At 52.7% G+C, this 23314-nt stretch overlaps 1 protein-coding gene across 6 annotated transcripts in view; it reads right to left on the bottom strand.

Moving 5' to 3' along the window:
- Positions 1–23314, bottom strand: part of BCAR3 (BCAR3 adaptor protein, NSP family member) — a 116777-nt gene that overhangs the window by 11516 nt on the left and 81947 nt on the right. For 4 of the 6 annotated variants that reach the window (XM_045199409.2, XM_024565370.4, XM_053920071.2 and 1 more), the window contains 5 exons: positions 15562–15690; positions 12854–13296; positions 9586–9689; positions 7891–8546; positions 2811–2926 (listed from right to left, as the gene is read on the bottom strand). In XM_045199409.2, the coding sequence (XP_045055344.2) occupies positions 2811–2926; positions 7891–8546; positions 9586–9689; positions 12854–13296; positions 15562–15690 (1448 nt within the window). Of the gene's footprint in view, positions 1–2810; positions 2927–7890; positions 8547–9585; positions 9719–10479; positions 11028–12853; positions 13297–15561; positions 15691–23314 lie in introns of those variants that run through there. The other 2 variants (XM_045199411.3, XM_045199410.3) reach the window with 2 other exon arrangements.

Genomic DNA, 23314 nt, shown 5'->3' on the forward strand with positions numbered 1-23314 from the left:
GGTTGGAAAGTGACTCTGGCATTTCAAAGGTATGTTCTCTTAGAGGCACAAAAACAACAGACAATATCAAAGTTAAAGACTGACCTTTGCCAGGGAAGCCACAGGCCGAGGACATGACTACACCATGACTTGCTTTTAGTGAGGCGTCTGTAGTTCAGACCACCCCATGTGGTTACTCTCGTTCTCCGAGTCTGTGAGGCCCGCCACGCAGGCCTCCCCCGCGCTTGTCGGCATTAGTACGCGGCCCCTTTGCATCCACACTCTAATGCCTCTGAATGTGTTTGTACACGTACGGGGTGGGCAAAGGAAGGTTTACAGTTGTGAGTATGCAAAACACAGTTTGTTCTTGTACTATTATTTATTAATTACTGTATTGTTTTCCATACGAACAGCTGTAAACCCACCTTTGCCCCTCCCTGTACACACGTATGCTGCTCACACGCAGTGTGACCTTGGGCTGTTCCCTGGCTCCCCCCTCCTCGGCTTCTTCGTCTGTGAAATGGGAACAGGGTAGTCGTGAGAGATAGAGACTGTGTGTGGGTGTGAAAATAACTAACGTGCCCGGCAAATAGTGCTTGTTACTGCAATGGCCTCTAAGAGTGTTCCATGCTCCCTGTGTCTTGGTACCATTTCACCCATTTGTCTCTTTTCCTTTATTTATCTCCTTCCTGATTTCTTGTGTGTCTTAATTAATGGATCTGAACATAGCCTTAAAGTCTATTTTTATCATCTGTGGTTTATTGAAGAGTTTTGTTACCCGTTTGCCAAGTGTCAAGATTGAGCTAAAAGTTTTAGTTGTAATTTTTAACTAATAGTAAATTAACTTCCCATGTTGCATTCAGTCTATTTTTTATTCAGTGTTTTTTCCCCCTATGTTTTAATAGCCCTTAATAAAAGACATATTTTCTACCTCCTTAAGACCTGGCCGTATACCAATGGCTAATTGGATAACTCTGTCTATTTATGCAACCGACGTTTGCCGGCAGCCTCCCGCGTACACCACTATAGGAAGGAAGCTCCGCCTGCCACGTCCGCTACAGAAGCTCCAGTGGCTGGCAGCAGGCTCATTCATTATTACACTCAGTAGGCTTGGAATGGGTAAGGTGGTAAATTAAAAAATAAAGGGTGGTTTTGTATTTGATTCTGAAGCACAAGAAGACGATGTTATTTAGCCTTTCAAGACCACTATACCCTTGACCTTTATTTAAATACACGGTAATGAAGAAAAACAGTCCCCAGACTCTAGCAGGAAGACCCACAGGTCAGCCTGGACGGGAAACAAGCCAACGAGTGGGACCCCAGGCAAGCGGACCGTCAGAAGAAAGAGGACATGGATGTAGACAAGAGTGGACGTCTGAAAATAGCCTGGAAAAAAACCCTAACCCCGCCAGCCTCAGCTTGGGTCCTGTGTCCTACACACCTAATGAGACTGATAAAACAAGGCCTGGAACTTGGGGTTTTTCAGAGTGGAACGTACCACGTGAGAAACGGGGAAGTTGGTGGCACAGCTCATCTCTTGAGACAGTGACCACTGAGCCCGGACAACAGAGGAGAAGTTAGAGGAGCCAGGCCCCTGAGAAGCCAGGCCCCTGGGTGTGGGGAGGGAAGAGGACACCTGGAGAGAGAGGCTAAAATCTGGAAAAGTCTGATCAGGAAAAGTAGAAAAATTCAGAAGGCAGACCCACAATTGCCCAAAGGCACTCAACAACGAGGATGCCTGACCAGAGTCAGCGCGGACCACTCCCTGGGCTCTTGCCTCCCGGAAGTCTTCCACTGGGCCTCGTGTGTCTTCTGTGCGGTTCATCTGCCAAGGCAACAGCGGCATTGCAGCCGCTCTTATCTGCCAGGCAAGCCTGAAAGCAGCCGTGTTGGTCCCCAGGCTACTTGAAAATCAATGTTTACTTTCTAGGGGCTGACATCCTCGGAGTGCACTGTCCACTGGCCGCACCTGGCATTTACACTTAAACTAGTAAACAGTGAAATAAACACACGTCACTCCTCAGCAGCCATGTGTGGCCAGTGGCTGCTGTAATGAGAGGAGAACGGCTCAGCCACTGCAGAAAGTTGGCCCACTAGCACACTGGGGAGGGCCGCGGGCGGGGGCGGCGCTCGGGCCCGGGCTCTGAAGCATCACTGCCCTCTTCTCATGAAAAGCCAGGACGCTGGCTGCCCATTAAAACCCGCCATGTGCCATGGCGACGGGGAGTTGATGGAGAAAACAGAAAGCCACAAGACAGCTTGCCTCAATCAGCTGTCTTTTTGTGTGTCAGAAAGGCTAACTTCTGTGGTAATACAATAATCCAGTCTAGTGTTTCTTTTCTTAAAAACGTGCCTTGCTATTTCTGCCTCTCTAATTTTTTAACACGCAGTGTGTCTGTGTGCAGGTTTCAGCGGGAGCCAGGGCCCCGGCTTTTCATGACAAGAGGCAGTGAGACTTCAGAGGCTGGCGGAAGAGGGACCGAGTGCCATCATCCTCTGACCTCTGACCCCCATTTGTCCACCCCTCAAAGAAAACGTTCAGACTCTGTTCTTCCCAACCTTTCTCACGAACTCCCACTCAATTCCTAAAGCAGCCTGGAGCAGAGACAGGAACACGCTCTTTGTTCCCTGACTTCCTCTGTGCCGTGTCTTTGCACATCCCCAGGAATTCTCTGGGGAAGGCTTCTGGGGAAAGTTGGCCCAGGCCACACATCCTTGAGGGCAGTGGCCCCAGTGTGGTGGAGCTGGGCCCCTCTCTCCCTCTGAAACCTGCTGCTCTAAGAGCCAGGGAGGAATTCAAGGGGCCAGAAACAGGAGACAGCACTGCTCACCTTTCAATGATGTCCAGACGCAGCTGGTGGCCATACGGCAAGGTAATGAGTTCCAGCCCTGAGCTCACGCCCATGTTCTTCCTCATCTCTTCAGAGACTTCCAGAATCCTAGCGACCTGTTAGAACACAAGTTGGAATACACTGGGTCAGGAGTGGGCACGTGAAAGGAAACACACTGAGCGGGAGCAGTGTGGGCGCACTTCCTGCAGTCCTTTCTGAGCAGCAGCATCCGAAAACACAGTTTTTATGTGTGATATCGGGAGGGCTTTAACACACATGCTGGAATATAAAATCTGGGAGGGAAGCACTTAAATTGGTCTGCAGAGTCTGCAAATTTGGTGTTTCTGCCCAGCCGGAGACGGCAGTTCCCGGAGCTTCTGACCGAGGCTGGGTCCTGCTGCGACCTTCCGCTGCGGACAGCAGGGCCGCACGCCCGCCCCTGCCATGGAAAAGCGGAGTGGCCTCCAAGCGCCCCTCTGCTGCGTGCTTCACTGTTCCTGTCCTCACTTAATGGCGGGGCTGGCTGCTATTACCCATAATTATGCCTCTCCGGGGCTCAGTAAATGCGCCATACGTCTGGAAACCATTAGAAACATGTATAGAGATTTGAAATCCGAGGTCTCAAACACACTCCTTTCTTCCCTAGAGGGTTTTCCTTAAGGAAAATCTTCGTTTGCCCCAGCCAGCTCTCCCATCTCCGTTCCAGTGTGTAATCACAGTTTATCAGAACCAGGTACTTGTTGGCCATTTATAGTTATTACGTGTTACCTTAAAATGTTGCAGCGGAGTCAACGCATCTCTAAAACAGGACTCACGGTGCCTCAGTGCCCTGACGCACTAACAATGCGACCTGCGGATACCGACCGGAGCCTGGGCACACGGCAGGCTGGGGGCAATTCCTCTCCTCGATCTGTGGAGTTGCCCCTGAGCACAATTATCCTGGTCATGTGAACAGTCCAGATGTTTTCATACTAGATTCCAAAAAGCATCTGGAAGTTTCGCTGATGTTATTAACCCTGACCCTTCTGTGGTTGAGCAAGGACAGCCCTGGGGAAATATGCCTGTGGGAATTAGCTATTCAGGAGTGGATCCCAAAATTGGATGCAGAACTCACACCATGCTCTCTGAGCCTTGGTTTCCCCTGCTCTAACACAACTGCTAAGTCCGCCTTTCTCAAGGACTTGGCAAAGGATCAAATGAGCTTAAAGCCCCAATGAACCTATTTGAAAATACAGCCTGTGAATCATCGGTCATGTCGCGAAGGGGTTGGAATTCTGGCCCAATCTCTGGAAAGAGATTTACACCTTGACCATGAAAAGGCAGCCCCGATGCGCACCCCACCACCTGCGGTCACAGGCGCTCTGCTCGCTTGTTTAGACAGCTGCCCTGTCGGAGGCTCCAAACCCAGCACGTCTGTGCGGCGTCCTCCAACCCCACGCACACTCTGTGTAGCAAGATCCAAAGGCTCATCATGGATTCAGTTTTGTTCTGGAAACAGAGGCATCCAGAGCAATCCCTGCTCTGACAGAGAAGCCTCTAGTCGATTTTCCTCCAGTATAAGCATTCAATTCTCAGGTCCCTTTCCCGGGTTTTACCAGAAAATACCAATACCTGCCTGCCCTAAGGCTGAGCTCTGGGACTGGTGGTCCTGTGCCCACACTGCAGCGCCTGGATCAGGTGTCCTGGGAACACCCAGGGCCGTGCGGCTCACAGGCGCAGAGAAGGACACACATTTCTAGAGCATTTGCTATGAACTGGACCCAGCGGGGCGGGCGACACCCGTGCCCATGAGGAGGCATTCCAGCCTCCCTCTGCTCTTCAGATCTTAGTGACCCTGGTTCTGCAGGCTCCCCCAGCTCTGCATGCCCCTTAGCCTGCTGCTTCCAGCCTGCTCTTAACTACAGGCCCTCACTTCCAGCCGGGGGGGGGGGGGGGGGGGGGGTGGGTCGCTACCCAGGGGCCCCTAACGGGGGCATGGCCTGCCCTCCTCCCAGCTGCCTAGGGACCTTCTAAATTGCAGGGAGATTGCCTGGCTCAGTTCACGGCCTCTGCTGCCCTCAGCAGAAGCCTGACTGGCACTATGTCCTTAAAGGCCTGTCTCCCTCACTGAACAGCAATGTGTGTTGAAGACAGCGACTGGGATGGGCCCAGAAGTTGAGACTTAGAGACATGGAAGGCCTAGCAGCACCTCCCCCACCCCACTTTCACTGCCCACATGGAGCGAGTCTTCCATAAGCCACACCCTCCCCACCATGGCTTCTGACACCCGAGTTTCTGCATGTGTGTGTTGCCTGCCACCCGGAACATACTTTCTGCATTCTTCCTCCGGCCAACTCCTATTCAGCCTTCAAATCCCATCCCAGACACCCCCACCCTGATCCCCTAGCTGCCCTGCATTCAGGATCCTGCTTCAGAGGCCCCACAGCTCTAGAGCCTTCCCCTACAGAGCATTTCCCACCTGGGTGGTGGTCCGAATTCGTCTGTCACTGTCCCTCCCCGCTCCCCACCCCATGACCTGGCCTGGCCCAGGCAGACACTCGGTCAAGGCTGATTATAAGGCACTATCAACACTTACTTAGCCTCATCCTAGGCCAGGCATTCTATGGAGGGTGGTTGGTATTATTCTCCTCCTTTCATGGGCGGGGAGAGGAAGACTGGGACAGGCAAGGAGAGGCAGGATTAGATTCAGGCAGTTCATCCCCAGAGGCTAAGCTCTTAACTACAGGCAGTCACTTCCAGCCACTACAAAGAGGAGGGGGTGGGAGAGAGGCTCAGTTGAGTGAGGCCAGGGTGGTTGGTGCCCTTTGCTGGGTGGGAGTGGGTGGAACATTGCAGGCAGCCTGGGAGTGCTCAGGGTTCTGCTGGCCTTTCTGGGTGCCAGCCCAGGGCTCTGTGCACTGTGTGGGAACCAGCACTCACGCCTCAGGTGCTGCCCAGTGCATCCTGAGCTTTGGGGTGGCCCCGTCTAGCTGCTGCTGCATGTGGCGTGGGTAACCCAGACCTTGTCTGATCTCCCTCTTGGGTCAGGGGTTGCGCCTGCTTTGCTGGCAGAGCCCCGGAGTCAGTGGTTCCAGGAAGAGGGGGAGGAAATGTGTGGACTCAGGAGGGAGGAAGGAAGACTAAACAGCCCTGCCCTTGGGGACAGGCAGGCAGGCTCCTGCTCTGGTCTTTGCCTTGAGGTCTCTGTCTTCCAGGGGTGCTGAAGGCAGAGGGGGCAGTGCAGCCTCACCAGGGGGTGCAATGCAGAGGGAAACAGAGCAAGAATGAAGGTAGGCTGCATATTCCTTTTGTTGGGAAGAGACTTGGAATCTAGCCTCTTGGCTGCCAAGGTAGTGAGAAGGTTCTAGACCTTCCTGCAGAGTGCTCGGGCATCTCACCTCCCCTATTCCTGCCAAGCCCTGCCTGAGGCCACTAGGAAGAAGGATCCATTTCCTCCTGGGAGTCAGGCTGTTCTGCCAGGCCCAGACCCATGCCTCCCCAAGGAGCCTCCTTTAAGGAGCACCCAGGACATGCCTGGCTCCTCCTGCCTGTTGGTGTGGCTCTGCTCTCAGATCCAGGGCCAGAGTGTTATTTCCTAGAACAGGAATCCTAAATCCTCTCACTGCCCAAACAGGTTTAGCTTGCTTCAAATTAAGAATTTCATTGGACAAGTTATCTGACCATTGGTGAGCACTGCCCAAGGACACTCAGCCAACCACATGGACAGCCCTGTGCTTCCTGAACAGCCCCCGTCCCCGTCCCCGTTGTCTCCTCAGGGCTCCTCCCGGCCTTCCCCCCATGCACACCCCACCTCCCAGGCCTGGCCATGAGGTCAATTGAGTGATCCCTCAGTCCTGTTTTCAGGAAGGGGTTAGTCACCCCAAAACAGTCAGCAATTGCCTACCATTCCTCAAGGCCATTTGGGGGCCTCCTGCCCTCCAGGTGCTCCCTCAGTCACCTCGGAAGGCCCTGGGGAAGGGGCTGCTTGAAGACCTAGGCAATTAGTTCCTAAAATAAGTCCTGACCATTGCAGCTAATTGACCTCACTGAGCTACACATGAGAAAGGGCCTTAAATCCCAGAAGGGCCGTGGACTGTTGCTCAAATGCAGGGACCAGTCTCCTTACACTGCAGAGCAGGCTGCATACTCCTCAACCTGAGACACCTGCTTTCTAGAAATATCTCTGAAGAATGAGGCCGCCTTGGGGCCACCTATGAACAAAAGGGACTCAGAGCTAAAACAAATGCTTCCAAAAAAAAAAAAGATGATGATGTGAAGATACATTTATTTAGTCACATGGGAAGATAGCCCTATCGTGTGAGATGAAATACCGGGGTTTGCAATAGTGTGTAGACGCGGGTGTTATTTCCACAGCAAACAACCAGATCTGCATGCGCTCATTCACGCGCCTCTACCCGCAGAGTAAGTGTTAGCAACGGCAATCTCCAGAACACTGGCTTTTGTGTGATTTTAACTTTTTTCTCTTAATCTGTATTTTATAATTTTAAAAAATTATATAATTATAATTTTTAAATTATAACTATGTTTTATATTTTTTCTAAGTTGAACAAAGTATTACTTATTTTAAAAAATCAAGGTAACTTTGAAATGTTTATTTGTCCTAAAGACCATTTCAGTAACAAGAAATGTATAACGTGTATGTGTGTATAATGAAATAAAAATAACCAAGGCTCTGTTTCTCCAGAAACTACATTTTCATCTACAATCTATTTTCCTTTGGACTTGCCTTCACCAGCTCTGGCAGATTTGAGGCCAGGGGAGAATCTGAACATTGGCACCAGCTGGGAGAAGGACTCTGCAGCGGCTCCTGCCACCAGCAGGGTCTGCGGGGGAGGAGGGGTGGCCCTGTGCCACCCCTTTGTCCAAGGTGAAGTTTACAAGCTTCCTACCTGGGAGAAGGTTATGCTGGCTTGTGGTTCCCACCCCTTAAATAAATCCCCACGCTGGGGTTATTTTCAGCCTTTTCCTGTGAGCAAAGCACTTACAGGGTAGAGCAAAGCCAAGTGCAGACAGATCCCCCCCTTCCAAATCTTCCAAACCCAGAATGAAATTCCGAAGTTCTGCCCACCCAGGCACCTACCTTGCAGTCCATGCTCAGCATGTGCTGGGCGATGACCTTGGGGTCGCTGCTGGTGAACAGTTCTTTCGCTCGCTTCAGCATCGCCGTCTCCAGGGGCTTGTTCTCAGGTGGGAGGAGCTTCGACTCGAAGTCGTTGGGCCTGAACGAGGAGGTGTTCTCCAGGAGGGGCTTCACAAACTCGCCCCCCTCTTCCTGCCCCCTGTCCATCTGTGCTGCTGCACGTGGCTCCTGAGGCCTTGCCCTGTCATCGTCATCAAGAATTAAGTAGTTGGTGCCCGAGTTCCGGGGACCTGCTGCCCCGTTCTGCTTGGCTGTCAGCAGCTCCACGTAGCTGTCCGGGGCGCCGAGGGGCAGCCTCGCTCCCCTGTCACAGCCTGGGGCGCAGGCTAGGTTCAGTTCACAGTAGTTGGCCTCTGAGTTGAGCCAGGTGGATGGAGATGGGGGAGCCTTGAGGAAGGGCGCCTTGCAGGGCTTGGGGGGTGGCTTGGGGCACAGCTGGCTGTCTGAGCCCCTCAGCGCCTCCCCTGCCCTAGCATCCGAGGAGACCCTCCGAACCACCGCTGGGCTCAGGGTGGGCTCACTGCCCGTCCTGAAAACGGGTGAGTTTGGGCAGGGGCCTGCATCCATGCCTGAGGACTGAGGGGGCATCTTACAGCCTGCGGAGGAAAAGGGACAATCAGAAAAAGCTCCACTGGGTGCAGAACACAAAGAAGACCAAACCAGAGTGACGGCGCCCCAGCCCTCAACTCACACCCCTGCGCACGGACGTCCACCCCCCAAAGATGACGCAGCGGGACTGCACCATGACCGATCTAAAGAAGTCTAGGCCCTAGGGCATTTTGAGAACCCAGGTGGCCCGACCCCACAGTTTTGGGTGAATTTAAATCCCAGTGACCGCTGCCAGCTAGGTTGCAATGCCATTTTACGGTCATAGCAGGAAAATACACGGTTATGAAACACATCTCTAGCCACCTAGCACAAAGGGCTCTGAGTCATTCGGAGTTGGGGTGGGTCCCAGCCCGCTTTAAGGAGCAGTTAGAGCCACACGCTGGGCAGGGCGGGGTGGGGTGGGGAGACGTTGCTATGGCACAGAGCAGCAGCATGGGGGCATGAGGAAAGCCCCCTTGTGTCCCGAGGAAGGTCAGTTATGAAAATAATGAAACACACCCAATGGCTACCGACATAATTACTTGCTTGGTTCACCACTTTCCACCCCCTCGCCCTCCTGGCTGTGAAGAGAGAATGGAGAGGAAGAGGGGTCCCTGGACAGCTGCTCTGCCAGGGGCCCCAGGATCAGCCCCCCGCCCTCTGTCCTGAGAGCGGACCACAGGGCTGGACTCACATTACAAAGACCGCCAGTTAGCGAATGGGCTTGGAATCACAACACCTGAGCTCAGCTGCTGGCTTAGCCACTTACCTGATAGATGCCTCCAGACAAGGTACTTAACCTCTGTGCCTCAGTTTCCTCAGCCTCGAAAAGAGAATAATCATGCTCACTTTGAAAACTGTTATGAGGCTCTAAGGCTGGCGTACATAAAGCATCCAGCTCAGTGATTCACATCTGGATATAGTCCTGCTACGCTCCTGCAGGCACGGAGCCTCATGTCTTTCTCAAATTAGGTGAGCAGAGGAAACAGCCTGAAGGAAATCGGGATAACACTGTCACCATCCTCCCCCCAAGTTCCCATGACCTACTGATCGGCAGGTAGCTCTCCGACTGGTGGGCTTTGAGGGATAAGGCCCGGCGGTCCTGCATGTGATCCAAGCAGGCTGGCTGGCTGCCGCTCTTCTCTTTATTTCTGAAGCAAAAGGCAAGTGGGGCAGAAACCTGTCATTAAACCACAAAACCTTTAGGCAACATCATGGAAAGATTGCTCAAAATGAAGTGCCATTGCGTACTCTCGCTGTCCAGGAATGCCCGCTGCTGGAGGAGCACCTTTCTCATGGAGGGGGTTAATCCATGACTGTGCCTCGGGCTCCCTCCCCACATCCCCAACGGGCCAATCCAGCTAGGTCCCAGGAAGCCCCCTCTGGGCCTTTCCAACCAGCTGATCAAAGCAGGATAAAGGTTTCAGAACACCTTGGAAAAATCTGATGAACTGGAACATGTCCTTTTAACAGAGCCTGAAGTTATTTACAGGCCCGGGAGGAATGACTTGTTTAAATATGTGTAATTCCATGGTGACATAACAGTGTCACAGTTAGTTTCCATTTCAGTGCAAATCTCAGGTCCCCCAAATAAGCCACAGGATCTCCTGGGGTGACTGTCATTGCACCGGGGACCCCACAGCCAGCCTCACTCCTGCTGAGCTGGGTATAGGGAGGAGCGTGGGCACCCATGGGCACCGAGGGGCAGCTGGGAGCACAGAGCACAGCCACCCAGGGAAAAGATGGAACATAACTTGCAATACAATTAGCTAGCATTCCTTTGTCCTCTGCCCATTCAGACTGGGAATTTCTCTAATTAGTACTGAGGAAGAGAATCTCTCTTTTGCTAAAAGAGAAAGCACTGTACCAGCCAAGTTGTAATGAACTTTAATCGGCCCTCCCACAAGCTTATGTTACAGAAATCACAAAGTTTTTTCCTACCTTTGCAGGCACCAAAGAAAAAAACCAAGCAATCCAAAGTGGGGGGGAACCCCACCCTGAACTCCCAGCCACAGAGAAATTCCAGCAACCCCTCAGAGATAAGTGAGGGCAGAGGGCAAATTCCAAAAGGCATAAGCTTCAGAACAGTGACACTTAAGCAGCGATCGCCAGGAGCAGCGGGGCTCCACTGGCCAGGGCGCCAGCCTGGAATGCAACCTGGCCAACCGCACACACCTTTGCCCAGGCCGGCTGCCGGCCAGCCAACCAGCAGGTCTGAAGACAGGGAAGGTGCAGGAGCCAAGGAAGTGGGGACGTGGGCAGGGCGTGGGGCCACTGCTGACGCTGAGCCTACCCCACCCCCACCTTCAGAGACTTCTGGGCCTGTTGCCTGTGCCTGGAGGTGACAGGTGACGGAGCTCAGGGAGCTCTGCTTTCAAAGGGCAATCAGAAGAGGTGCTCTGTTGGGCCTGTCTCATTCCTTAGAGACTTTCTCAGTTTTTCTTTTGTTTCTTACCTTTAAAAAATAATTGTATTTTAAATCCGGGTCTCTGAAGGCAGACCAGCAGGCCTTCCTCCCAGCACCACACCCAGCAGCAGGGCAGTGTGTCGTTGACAAATACACCCCAGTTCATGTTAACTCCCTGTTCATCAGTTGGGCAGCCGACCTCAACTCCCAAAGGAGAGAAGGGGGTACCTGCCCTTTTAATATTTTAAGGGATCTCAAGCCCAGTTTTATTACTACATAAAGGAGAATTTCTAAATACCTTCGATAAAAGTTCTTCCTCCCTTCCTGCAACTGCGCGCAGTCTCACATTCTACTGCCTTCCAAAAACAATTATGATATTATGATTATTAACACTTACCTAGCACCTACTATGTGCCAACACTGTCTAAGCACTTTGCACAGCCTGACTCATTTAGCCCTCACAAGCCCTGTCTTTCCAGATGAAGGAAAGGAGGCCCAGCGCAGGCTGGCGGCCTGCCTGGGTTGACCAGGCGAGTGGGGGGGCCAGTGTTCGAGTCCAGGTGGGCGCAGGCCACAGCCAGCTGCAGGCTCCCCGCAGCTCCAAGTACCGCTGCTGTCATATGTGTTACTCGGAATCCTGTATTTTACTTCTGAAGTTTTGTATTCTAGAAATGGCTGTTTATGACATTTCCTGCTGGTCCAGGAAGAAGATCCATAAGTGGAGTAAAATACGTTGGCTTCAGTGTGTGAGCTTAGCTGGAGAAGGGAGCTGTGTAAGGGAGGGGGTGGGGGTGACCTTCGCCTACCAGGCCTGCCTCTCGCTCCGTTCAGGCACAGTTTGGATTCTGCACACAACACACAGTAGGAATCTCAGCTGCACAGGGGACAATGGCTCCTTACACACACAGGGCACTGAGGGTCGATGGCAGGGTGCCTCCGTTCAGGGCCCAGTGCTCTGCACTCTTCTCTCCCACCCCCCAAGGTTCAGACTGTAGCCCCAGGCTCTCGACATCTCCTATTTTAAGAATCTCGCCTCTTCCCACTGAGTCGGCCACCCTTTCCGTGTGGACCAGGCATTAATCTAAGCCCACAGGCCCAAGCCCCTCCTGACACTCCCCCCATGCTGTTGCTGAGCACTGGATCTGAGAGGCACACAGTCCTATCTCAGATGGGCTTTTCCTCTGAAGTCCACCTGCTCTGGCCCATCATGTGGTAGCTGACTGTCCTTCTCCACCTTCCCCACACGCAGAAGGATCCTGGGAATCCTGGTGCCTGCACCTCCCACCTCTCCCTCTACTCCACCCACACAGCCTGACCCTCCACCACTCACTAACCTGGTCTTCCCGCTCTTCTCTTTCCTTGCCCCTCTTGCACATGCTGTCTAGCTCCATTCTTAGGACAATTTTCTTCACCATGTTGAGTTTTTGAGACTCCCTCAAACCCCTTAGCCTGGGCCTACAGCCCCATGACCTGTCTAGGGCCCCTCTAAGCCTACTGCCCCTTCCAGGGACCCTTTGCTCCAGACCCACTATTTACTGGCTCCAAGCAACTCTTGCCCCTTTCTAGCTCTACCCTCGTGCTCAGGCTGAGCTCCCCCGGGACACCCCCTTTGCAGCGACTACCCGAATTTGCCCTAGCCTTCAGACCAGCTGGACTCCTACCTCCTCCACAAAACCTCTCCGGGCCAACTCCGCTTCCTCGGCAACCGCATCACTTATTTTCGGCACCAACTCAATTGGGAGCAGATCAGGCACTGCCTTGTGACAGCTATTCCAGCCACACTTGGCATCATATTAACATCTTTTACCGGTCCTATTCCAGGGTGAGCTCCTTGTCTGCCCAACTAAGCCTGGACACGTTCAGAGTGCCCCTCACGTCCCGACACCACCCAAGGAGGCCCCGACCCACCTGAGGAGGTTTCCTCTGGGCGAGCTCGGCTCGTGGGCCAGGGCGCTGCCCGTGGTGAGGCTCAGCCGCTTGGCCACGTCTGGCCTTCCCTCCACGAGGCTGCCCTCCCGGGCCCGGCCAGGGGAGGTGCCATAGCGCTCCTCCAGACACCGCAGGGGCACCGTCCGGTTGATGGGCTGGAAGATGATGGCTCCGCTCTGCTGGGAGATGGGCAGGCGATTGCCCACGTAGCAGCGCACCAGGCCGGGGATGGAGTCGAAGCGCTCCATCTCAAACTGGTACTGCACGCGGCTGTACACCTCGCTGAGCCGAAGGACCGTCCGGTGGATCTTGAAGTGCTGAGCAAGGTTCTTCCACTGACAGGTCAGAACAAAGTTTCCGGGGCTGGACAGAGAGTCTCGAACCAGGAAGTCACCATCTCGCTGCACGAGGTTTTCTGCCACCTTGGGGACAAAATGGTGAGAGAGGAGCGGGAAAGGCAAGCTGACACTCCTTTCAAAAGCTGCATTCCTCCTCCACTTCTTGGCCAACAGAAGACAACGCCATTTTGTCTTTGCTTCCTCAGTTGGCTCTTGGCTGTTCAAATGTCTAATTCTTAGAAGACCCATTCATTCATTTAAGTACTACTTGCTGACCACCTTCTATGGGTGCAGTGCTGTTGTAGGCACCGGGTGTACAGCAGTGAATGGAGCTGACCAGAGTCCCCAGTGCCATGGAGTTCCTACTGTAGTGGGAGTACATGAGCAATGGGGACGGCATGTGGATGTGGTAGAGTGAAGGGAAAACTAACCCGGGAGGTGAGAAGTGCTTGGGGAGGGGTAAGGGGACGAGTGGTCCGGAGGGTGTCCTGAGGTGACATTTATGCGTACCTGAAGGAGATGAGAAAATTGGAGTGTGGAGGGTCTCATCACAGCGTCAAGGACCCTGAGCACACTGACTCCTCGCTGGAGGGGCAGGTCCCCTCAACTGGCAGAGTCAGTGGGAGCACCACACCTCTGCATACATCACATATGCAAAGCACTAGTTCAGGGGCACGCACTAGCTGCTCAAGAATGGTTAACCGTGAGGATGCTGATGTTTCTCGAAAAAGGAGAATGGTACTGTGGGGCAGCGTGGCCATTCCAGGAGCCACACTGCCTGGCTTTGACTCTGGCCCTGCTGGTGACTCTGGACACGCTACAAACGCTCTGTGGGCTCCGTCCCAAGACCTGTAAAGCAGGGATAGTGTCAGCTGCAGAGCAGCTCCACAGACTTTAATGGGGCACAGTGTTAGCCAGGGCTACCGTCATCTCTACAGCGTTCAGTTATGCCGGCTGGAGTGATTTCCCGCTGAGCATCTACATGCACGGCAAGTGGAAAACACACTTCATGACCACGATGAGAAGGATGGCCGTGACAGTCACAGGTTTTATAAACTTTGACAATTTTTCCAGGCCATTCCAACAATTGATCAGTTAGCTTAGAATAGAATGCTACCATGGTTACTTTAAAATTGCATCTTTGCCTTAAAAATGTTTCTTTCACACAGAAATTCCATTTCTTGGACTGGAGCCTGAGGAAATAATCATAGCTGTGAACACAGCAGTTATCTTGGAGGATGCTGGCCCGAGCGCCCAGTGAATAACGGTGTGTGTGTGTACAACGGACACACACACAATGCAGAAGAAGAAGGCTTTAGAGCTGGAGAGACTTCCCAGGATATATCATTAAGTGGGGAAAGTGGGCTACCAGCAAGTATATGGTCTCATACTTGATTTAGAGAAGTCTGGGCGGATTTATATCACACTGTTCACAGTGGTTTCTCCAGGATGGAGAATTATGGGTAAGAGTGTAATTTTCTTCCTTTTTTGCCGCCTGTATTTTGTACGATCAAATTTAAACTAAAAAAAGAGAAAAGACTAAGGATTATTTCTTTGATAGTGCTGAGAAATCGGCCGCATTAAAAAAATAATTCATGGCCTACCAGCTTCCCCTCACCCCCACCTGCCCCTTCCCGTCATGTGGTCTTGGGTGAAAGACTGGCCAGATCAGGTTATAAGAAGAGCCCGAGGAAAATTCTGCACTTTAACTCTGTACTTATTTTATCTTTCAATGTCTATATTATTAAACAACCAAACAAAAACCCCTTATTCATAGCAATCCCTCAGGCAGCACGCTCACGAACCCTAGGCCATGGGTCTGTGGTCACTGATAAGAATTCTCTTCTTCCTGTCTCTAAACTAGGGGGCTGGGTAGTGAAGAAGTGCCGGCCCCATGGGGGCACAGGGGGCCCTGTTGCTCTGAGCCACCCACCTCAGTGATATCCCTCTCCATACCTGCAATTAAGCCGCTGCCTTAGAAAGGAAGCAGGCGCCAAAGGGCATGAGGCTGCAGGCAGCCAGCCAATAATTGAATCATCTGAACCACAGCCGGCCTTGTTCTTCTGAGGTACCACCCTGTGGCTGCTGCCTCCTGCCTGCTCCGTGTTTGCAGACCACAGAACACCTGCTTCTTCCTCATCCATTTACCGGGCACGTGGAAATGTACTTTGGTTGTCTGACCTTAGCTTTTTCCAAGGTGTCCTTAGAAGCAGGCCACTTCATGGTGTTTGTTTTTGGCTAAACTGGGGCTCACTCCTACAGGGCCTTGGTGCATGACCCCGCAGGGCCATCGATTTGGGCGTTGTCTGAGAGCAGGTGGGTGTGTGCTGGCAGCGAGGAGGCAGGTACCTGTCGGGGGATGCGGCCGTGGTACCAGGCGTGGCTGCGCAGGTCCTCACTGCTCAGCAGCAGCTCCTCCTCCAGCTCCTTCTTCAGCCTCTCAGGGGTTCTGTCCATGACGTGCCTCTCCTTGGAGAACTGCAACACAGGGCCAACGGTGACTGCCCACCCTGCCCAGGACAGCTGGCCAGGCCAGCTGGAGACCACAGCCACCTCGCGGTTGGCTGCTTTGCTATCAAACCGGTATGTGCCCAAAGCCCTGTTCAGGTTGGGGAGCCTGGGTAATGATTACAGTTGGCTGTGACCTTTTGATTCTCTGGCTGTAAGTGTGTAGCAAAATTTTCACCTGCACATGGGGACTGCGATAGGAGAGTCGGCCAAGCTCTTCCTTTTATCAGTCTACTCAGGTAGCAATTAGAAACATGGGGGGCTGGGCAGGGGTGCTGGGGGAGAGGCGTGTGGGCCTAAGGTGCATCGCGGCTGCAGGGGAGCTTCCTCATTCTCCCTCAGGACTGTCCTGGGAGCTGAAGCTGGGAAGGACAGCAGTCCCCAACCGGCCTGCAGTCCTGGGCCTGTCACATAGCGCTGCCTGCCGTGTGGGCCCTTGGCTGGTGGTGATGGCTCTGAATTCTCTGCTACTGGCAAACTCCAGTTCAGGAGTTGAGTTGGCCTTTAGAAACAGTTAGCTGCGACCTTGGACAGAGTAATTTTATGTTTCTTGAATCTAATAATAGAAGTCTAAGTCTACATTTTGTCTGTCTTTTTAACTTCATTTTTCTAATATTTTATTTTTAAGACAGATTGGAAGTTGAAACTCTAAATCTAAACAGACCAACTGGTCCTTCCCCTCAGACAGTTTGAGACTCCCTGACCTAGGCCACTGCCCAGCGGCAGGGCGGGAGGTCTGGGTGGGCGACACTGGCTCGGTTTAATTTAGAAACCTCGCCCACTTACAACATGTGAACTGCACTTGGACACCTGCCCGGCTGCCAGCAAAGCCAGGCTCAGGGACGCCGGCTGAAGGTCATGGGAGCAGGAAAAGGCCGTGTCCTTGTGTTTTCCCAAGTTCCCCTGGTCGGCCTCAAAAGCCCTTAGGAACACAAAGCCAGCCTCATCACACTGCTCTGTAACTTCGCAGGGAAAGCGCCCCAAATCCTTCACCACCAAAGAAAAGAAAGCAGACGGGATTTCACAGCTGGATTCTCATCCTTGAGCCTTGCTGGGCACGTTGGCCCATGAAGGCACCAGCCACAGCATGAATGACTCGGGGCCACTTCCAAGGTGGGGCTCCGGCTTACTAACTGTTTACTTCTCCCACCTCCTCTTCCCCACCACTGTGCTATTCACAGTGTGGGCACTCGGGAGGGGCATACCGGAGAGGCTGGTGGTGTCCGCCTCAGCTGCCCGCAGGAGTTAGCAGCGCTGCTGGCCCCCGTCTGCTCTGACCATTAGTCATGTACAGGGACTCCTGGAGACGGCTCACACTAAAGACGTGCTGTAGAATATACATAGTCAACCAAGCCTCTTTCAATGCTAGTCTATTGCCTGCCTTGCTCCCACTAGATTTTAAGTTTCACCAGAGCAGAAACCTCCCAGCTGCCCTGGAGCAACGCCTGGATACTTGGGTGCTCTGAATCTGCTGAATGAACGAGTACCCCAAATGAGGAACCTTGATGACATTTCTTAGCTATGAAGATTCTCCTCTTTTCTCTCCAATTATTTGAAGCCCTGTTTTAGCTGGGCATATGGACACATAGCTGAAGGATGACATCGTTAGCTATGTGACTAAGTTCTGGCCAAGGAAGGGTAAATCGCAGTGTTGGTGGGGCTTTTCAGCCGAGATCTGATGGCTGGAGCTGCAACACCATCCTGAACCATGGGGAGCAAGCCACACCCTAGAGGAATAGGAGGCATGAACTAGCCCGGGTCCCTCATAGCTGTGGGGTCGACATCTCAGCCCTGGGTTGCCTGCCTCCAGGTCTTCCACATGATCGCCTGCCTTGTTTAGGCCCGTTATTTTGGGTGTTCCTGTCACTGGCAGCTGAGCTAAATGCCAAGGCCACTGTGACCCTGGCCCCTCTTTAGCCACCCTGACAGCCCACATGCCCAGCCTGAACCCCTCATGCTGCGTCCTGGGCCCGCCTCTCTTCAGTCAGAGCCCTGGAAAATGTGGAGATGGGCAGAACCCATCCTCCCTGTGACCCGCCAGTGAAAGTGTGCGGTCCGTGTTTCACTCTGGGTTCTTCTTCCTCCCTGATGCCCGACACCCAGGCCACTTCCCACCACTCCACCTACTTTCTTTCTCAGCATCTCTCATAAGCGGCAAGGTAATTTTAGCATTTTGTGTACAGCAATCTTTCACTCCAGGTTCTGAGACAATACTGTTTTACACTCGCTACCGAAAATATAAAATCAGCTATCTTATTACTTCTGTCCTAACTCCTTAGAGGAAACCCCACAATTATTGTTCTCCCCCTGTGGACTCTGTAGATGGGGCACTATAGGGAGGTCCCCAGAGGGGAGAGCAATGAAAATTACTAAGACTGACCCTCCCAAATAATTCGGGAGGGAAGACCAGACTTCAAAATATATACCCTTAAGCTCTTGCACAAATTGTGAAAACTTAGGAGGTTACACAATTGCTGAACTTGTATTTGAAAGGGGGAGGAGGGGAAGACGCAGGGAGATGAGGAGGAAGGGGGTAGAGGGGAGCGTGGGAGGGAGGGAGGGAGGCAGATCAGAGCAAGCGAGCAATAGCAGAGCTCTGCTCGTCAAGCCCGGGGGCGCTGGCCCCATCACATTAGAGCTAAGGGGAGCCGTGCTCACGGTGACGGCACTGTCAGGCAGCTGAAGGCGGCAATCCAAAAGTCACCCACATGTGGTCTCTCTCATCATTGAACAGGGGCTATTTTGGGGATGGATGTGAGCTGGAACGTTCACTTACTGTTGAAATCACGTATACTAAAGCAACTTTTGTTACTTTTCCCAAGGGCCTATGTTTTATGAGACCTTGACCTTGCCACTATGACTTTGCTGCTATAGAAAAGTACTTTGACAGGCTGTGAGTTCCATGGGTAGTGAGGGGTGACTGTACACGGTAGAAGAAAAGGTAATAACATACACCCATTTGTATCTTCGAGAGCATCGTGATTGATCTGTGATTGATCTTTGTGCTCCCTGGGGATCAGGAATGAGCTCCCTGCTTCCTGGGACAGGTCACACACATTTGTGACATTTGGCAGAATTCTGTTGGCTTCCCCAAACAACCAAACTTTTGCTAACAGTGCCCCCCACCCCGTTCCACTCACCTGCTGCCCCTCTGGGAGGAATCTGAATTTTCCCCTGCGATGCAGCCATGTCAGTCATGGCCTAGACGGCTTTGAGGTCTTTGGACTACAAAGTAAATTCTAGCAACTTAAAGTAACACAAGGGCACCTCTGCCCTTGGCAACGGTCCTGCACGTCTGTGCCCTCTGAACTCTGACGCTGCTCGTGCCCAAGGACCCTCCCGCCCTCCCTCAGACCACATGCTGTGGAAAGGGCAGAAGAGAGAAGTTTTCACCTGTGTAATAGTCACACGCATTGTTATTTCACGCACAGGCCAGAATTAAGCAGGAGAAGCGACAGAATAAGGGGTAAGTCCCAGCACTCCAACAGCTTCCAATCTTGGGAAAATAAAGAGGACACAAGCATATCCTAGCTCGGATTTTCCCACTTTTTCACCCTGGTTTCTGTAGACATCTCTGGGATTCATCGCGCCTCAGAGACTGGCTGGATCCAAAGCATTCTCGATTCCTCTGTAGGCACAGGACGTCGGCACGGGACAGTGGGCATCTGGGACAGAGGGCATGGTGGCACCCAGAGCAGGTTTGGTACAGCTGTGCTCCCTCAGAAAGTTTACACCCAATAGACATGCCTTTGGGTTTTGTTCTTCAACTACCAGACCAAGAGAGAGAAGCAAGAAAACGCATGAAGAATCGATCTTTCACACACATGCTACAGATGCTACTAATGACTACAACTTTTCTTCAGTCGCGGGTTCTCTATTTGCCCCCAAGTTTGAACGTCATTCCTGAAGGCAAGTCTGATTCCTTGTTTCAGAGCTTCTCATCCCGAGAGGAGAAGGTGGCAGAGAGGGGGGGCCAGTGGCAGGGGTTGGGCTTGCTGCACCAGCATGGGCTCCACCCCACACAGCAGCTGAGGCACGACCTCTGGACAAAGGGAAGTTGCTGGGTTTTGGCTCAAGAACATTCTGCCCATAGGTCTTGCTGGGTTCATTCAGGGACCAAATCCACCCACGGCCACCAAGAGAGAAAGATGCAGGCACAACCCACACATTCTACTCCAAAGCTGGCCCTGAATTTGATCCACCAGACACTTGGGAGTGGTTCTCTTGGGGCAGGGTGTCAGAAAAGGTGCTAGTTATATAAATTAAGCAATAAGCATGCCTTGAGCAGGAAAGAAAAGGAGGCAGGGAGCGAGAGAGGGAGGGAGGGTAACTACTGTATCGTGATTTCCCACTCACATGGCTCCCATTAGCTCTGGGCTGACGAGGAAGGTAAATTGGCAGCTAAGGAAAATGCAGGGGGCGGAGGAGGCCCACACTTGTCATACGGAGTTGAAGGTTACTTAGGAAATTCATAAGTTGCTATAATTGTTGCTTTCCATGGCAATCTGAGTCTAGCTACATCTTTCCTATTTTTGCTAGTGTGTTCATAACCCTGATGGCAGCAGATGTAAAGCACAGTGTTGGAGCAGAGGGCTGGCCTAGCCCCTCTACCCACAGGACAGAGTGGAGGAGTGGCCCTGGACAAATGAGTTTACCTCTCTGTAAAGCCTCAGGCTCCTGGTCTGCAATGTGGGCATAATATGTGCTGAGAGGTTAACAAGGACCCATACCTGTAAAGCACCTAGAACCCACCCTGGCACAGAGTCAGCACTAACTGTTAACTGTTTTTATAGACTTGTATCAGACCACTACTCGTCTGGTGATAGCAGCGAACACTTCGGGTTGCAGGTGCGGCCGGTCTGACACACAGCCATTCTGCTGGAAGGGAAGTAGTTACGGACAGAGGCTGGGTGCCTGTGTCAGTGCCTGCTGGCTGCCCTGCAGAGGTTTCTTCAGTTCCCTCAGGAAACCTCACTGCCCACCTGCCCCAGCACCTCTGGTCCAGTTACAAGGCCAGGACTGGTCCTGGCTTGCTGAGGTTGGCTGGCTCAAACACTCGAGCTTATCTCTCTGGATCTGGAATGAATGTCTCCACAGCCCCACAAGGCCCCCGGCAAGTCTGGTCTAGACAGGCTGGAATAGCTGGGGCCCAGGAGCTGGTTGGGAAACACATTCGGCGGCTCACGGCCAACTCCACAAACATGCTGGGAACGTCGATGAACACGGAAACCCACATTTCAACAGTTCTCTGAGGAAGAAAAAGCTGTTCCAGCCTGGGAGGAAAGGAGCGGGAGTCTCATCTTGCGAGGGCTGCATGACATGAGAGCCTGCATTTCAAATCAGGCACAACAATGGGACCTGAACCCCTAGGAGGTTAGCGTTCCTATGGCCTGGACAGGGAGGGTGTGCAGAGAGCCATCTGTGGGAAAGCCCCGAGGAGGCTGCAGACACTCATTTGCATGTAGGAGACAGTTGAGAGGATTAGAAAAACATGGCATCTGCATTATAATTAATATTGATTTTACTCTGTCCCTCCAGTAAGAAAAGCTTTCCAGTTCCCACAGAATTTTAAATCGTGCAAATTGCCAGCAAAGACCCTGTCCCCAGGCCCAGGAATTGTGGGAGGGCAGCAGGAGAAAGGCTGTGGAGGCACCAGTCCTGATGGAGCAGTTTGCCAGCCCTGGGCCGCCAGCAGGGGACCACGGCCCTGGTCCTTACTCTCACAGAGAGCCGGTCTGGGAAGACCACACACGGAGAAACGGTTGAACAATTCCTGAGCTCTGGAAACACAGTGCCTGGGTCTGGTCCCTGCCCCTCCAGCTTTGTGGCCGGAGCTAGTTACTTCTTTGTGGTTTTGATTTCTCCTGTGTCAGAAGGAGAAAAGTCCCTGTGGCCCAGGTGGGGTGGGGAGTCAGGGCTGGCCCTGGAGGATAAAACTTGAGAACAGGAAGGGTATTCAGGGCATCTGAGTTCGGAGTAGTTGGGCCTGGTTGGATGGAGGGTCTGAGGAGGGTTGAAGCATGCTGACGTACGACAGTGGGCGTGTGATGTGTGTATATGTGCGCGAGTGCGCACACACACATACACACACACCACCCCTCTCCCCCCCAGGACAGCTCCATGTTTTCTCCCAGCCTCTTTTTCAGGCCCCACCTTCCTGGCCATTGCTGGTTCTGGGATTTTCCTCAGTGAAACTGAGTAGAGAAGAGACTACCACTCTGTTGACAATGTCATGTGACTTGAACTATGGGTTGCTCTCCCTTGCGTTTCCTGCCGGGTGGACCGGAGTGTGCTGAGTGAAATCAGCATGCAGAGAGAAGGAGCAAGGGATGGGGTGTCTGGTGGCACGCACACAGCTAAGGCCCAGCTGATTACATTAACTGGTAAATTCCCCTTGTAGCAAAGCTGGTCTGCACTGGACTCCTGTCTCCTGTGACCAAAGAAGTCCTCGTCCAGGAAGGAGGGGCCGCACAAAGGGGAGCCTGACGCTGCAGGCTGAGGGCTAGACGTTCCCTCTCCAGACAGAGGATTGGAAATGTCTGCCCAGTTATTGGGGTGATCACTTCATAAATTATATAAATGTCTGATCACTATGCGGTACATGTGAAGCTAACATAATAACATAATAACATATGTCAACTGCAATTGAAAACCAAAATTGTTTTGAAGAAAAAAAAAAAAAATCTCTGCCCAGAAAGGCACCAGGTACAAACAAGATGCTTTCGGACAGATCCATCTCACTGCGGTGAGCAGGACGGGCTGGATGGAGTGGGGCTGCGGACACAGGCCAGTCCAGGTCTTTGGAAATGTGCTGCTGATGGAGTCTCCGCCTTCAGTCCTTTGCGCTGGTGTTGAGGTAGGAATATTGACCAGAGTCCACTGCAGAGCTCGGATGTCAGCATGGGTGGCTGGCACCCATCTGCTCTGCAGAGCCTGCTCCTCCCCCTTTCCCCACCACTGACACCTCTTCTGCCCTCATCACCCAAATGAGAACCCTCGGAATCGGCTTCTGCTGATCAAGAAACTCCTGCCCCTACCTCTTACTGATGCCCATTCTACTCTTCACTCTTCCGTTCTCCCTAAGCTTCTGCAGTAGTCTCCCAACAACGTCCCCGCCCCATCTCTGGCCCCACAACCCACCCACCAGCAATGCCACTGACTTACCCTATCCCTCCGGGCTCAGAGACTCATGGGGTGCCCCAGCGAGGGCTGACAGGAGATCCACAGTCTCTTCCCGCGCCCCCACAAAGAAATGAATGGGCTTCTTACACCTAGTTTCCACTCTCCCAGGGCTCAGGTCTGACCCATGGCGGTGTAAACTCCAGCCTGCCCTGTTCTCCCAGCTCCCTGAGCACGGAACCCATATCTTGCAGCCCAGAGAGATGAACCACTGCCCTTGCCATACGCTGCGTCTCATACAGGGATTCAGGTCTGAATTTGCGAGGAGGCCCAGATCACGAGAGGTCTGTGGCACCGCAGAAATAACTACAGACACTTCACTGGTGGGACAGACGAGCAAGAGTGCTGCCGTTAAGCAATGCTGTCCCTGAGTCAGCGGCTTTGGGTCACTAAAATTCTTAGGCCTTTCTTTGGG

This window comes from Desmodus rotundus, chromosome 3 (genome assembly GCF_022682495.2).
Source record: "Desmodus rotundus isolate HL8 chromosome 3, HLdesRot8A.1, whole genome shotgun sequence".
NCBI classification, from domain to species: domain Eukaryota; kingdom Metazoa; phylum Chordata; class Mammalia; order Chiroptera; family Phyllostomidae; genus Desmodus; species Desmodus rotundus.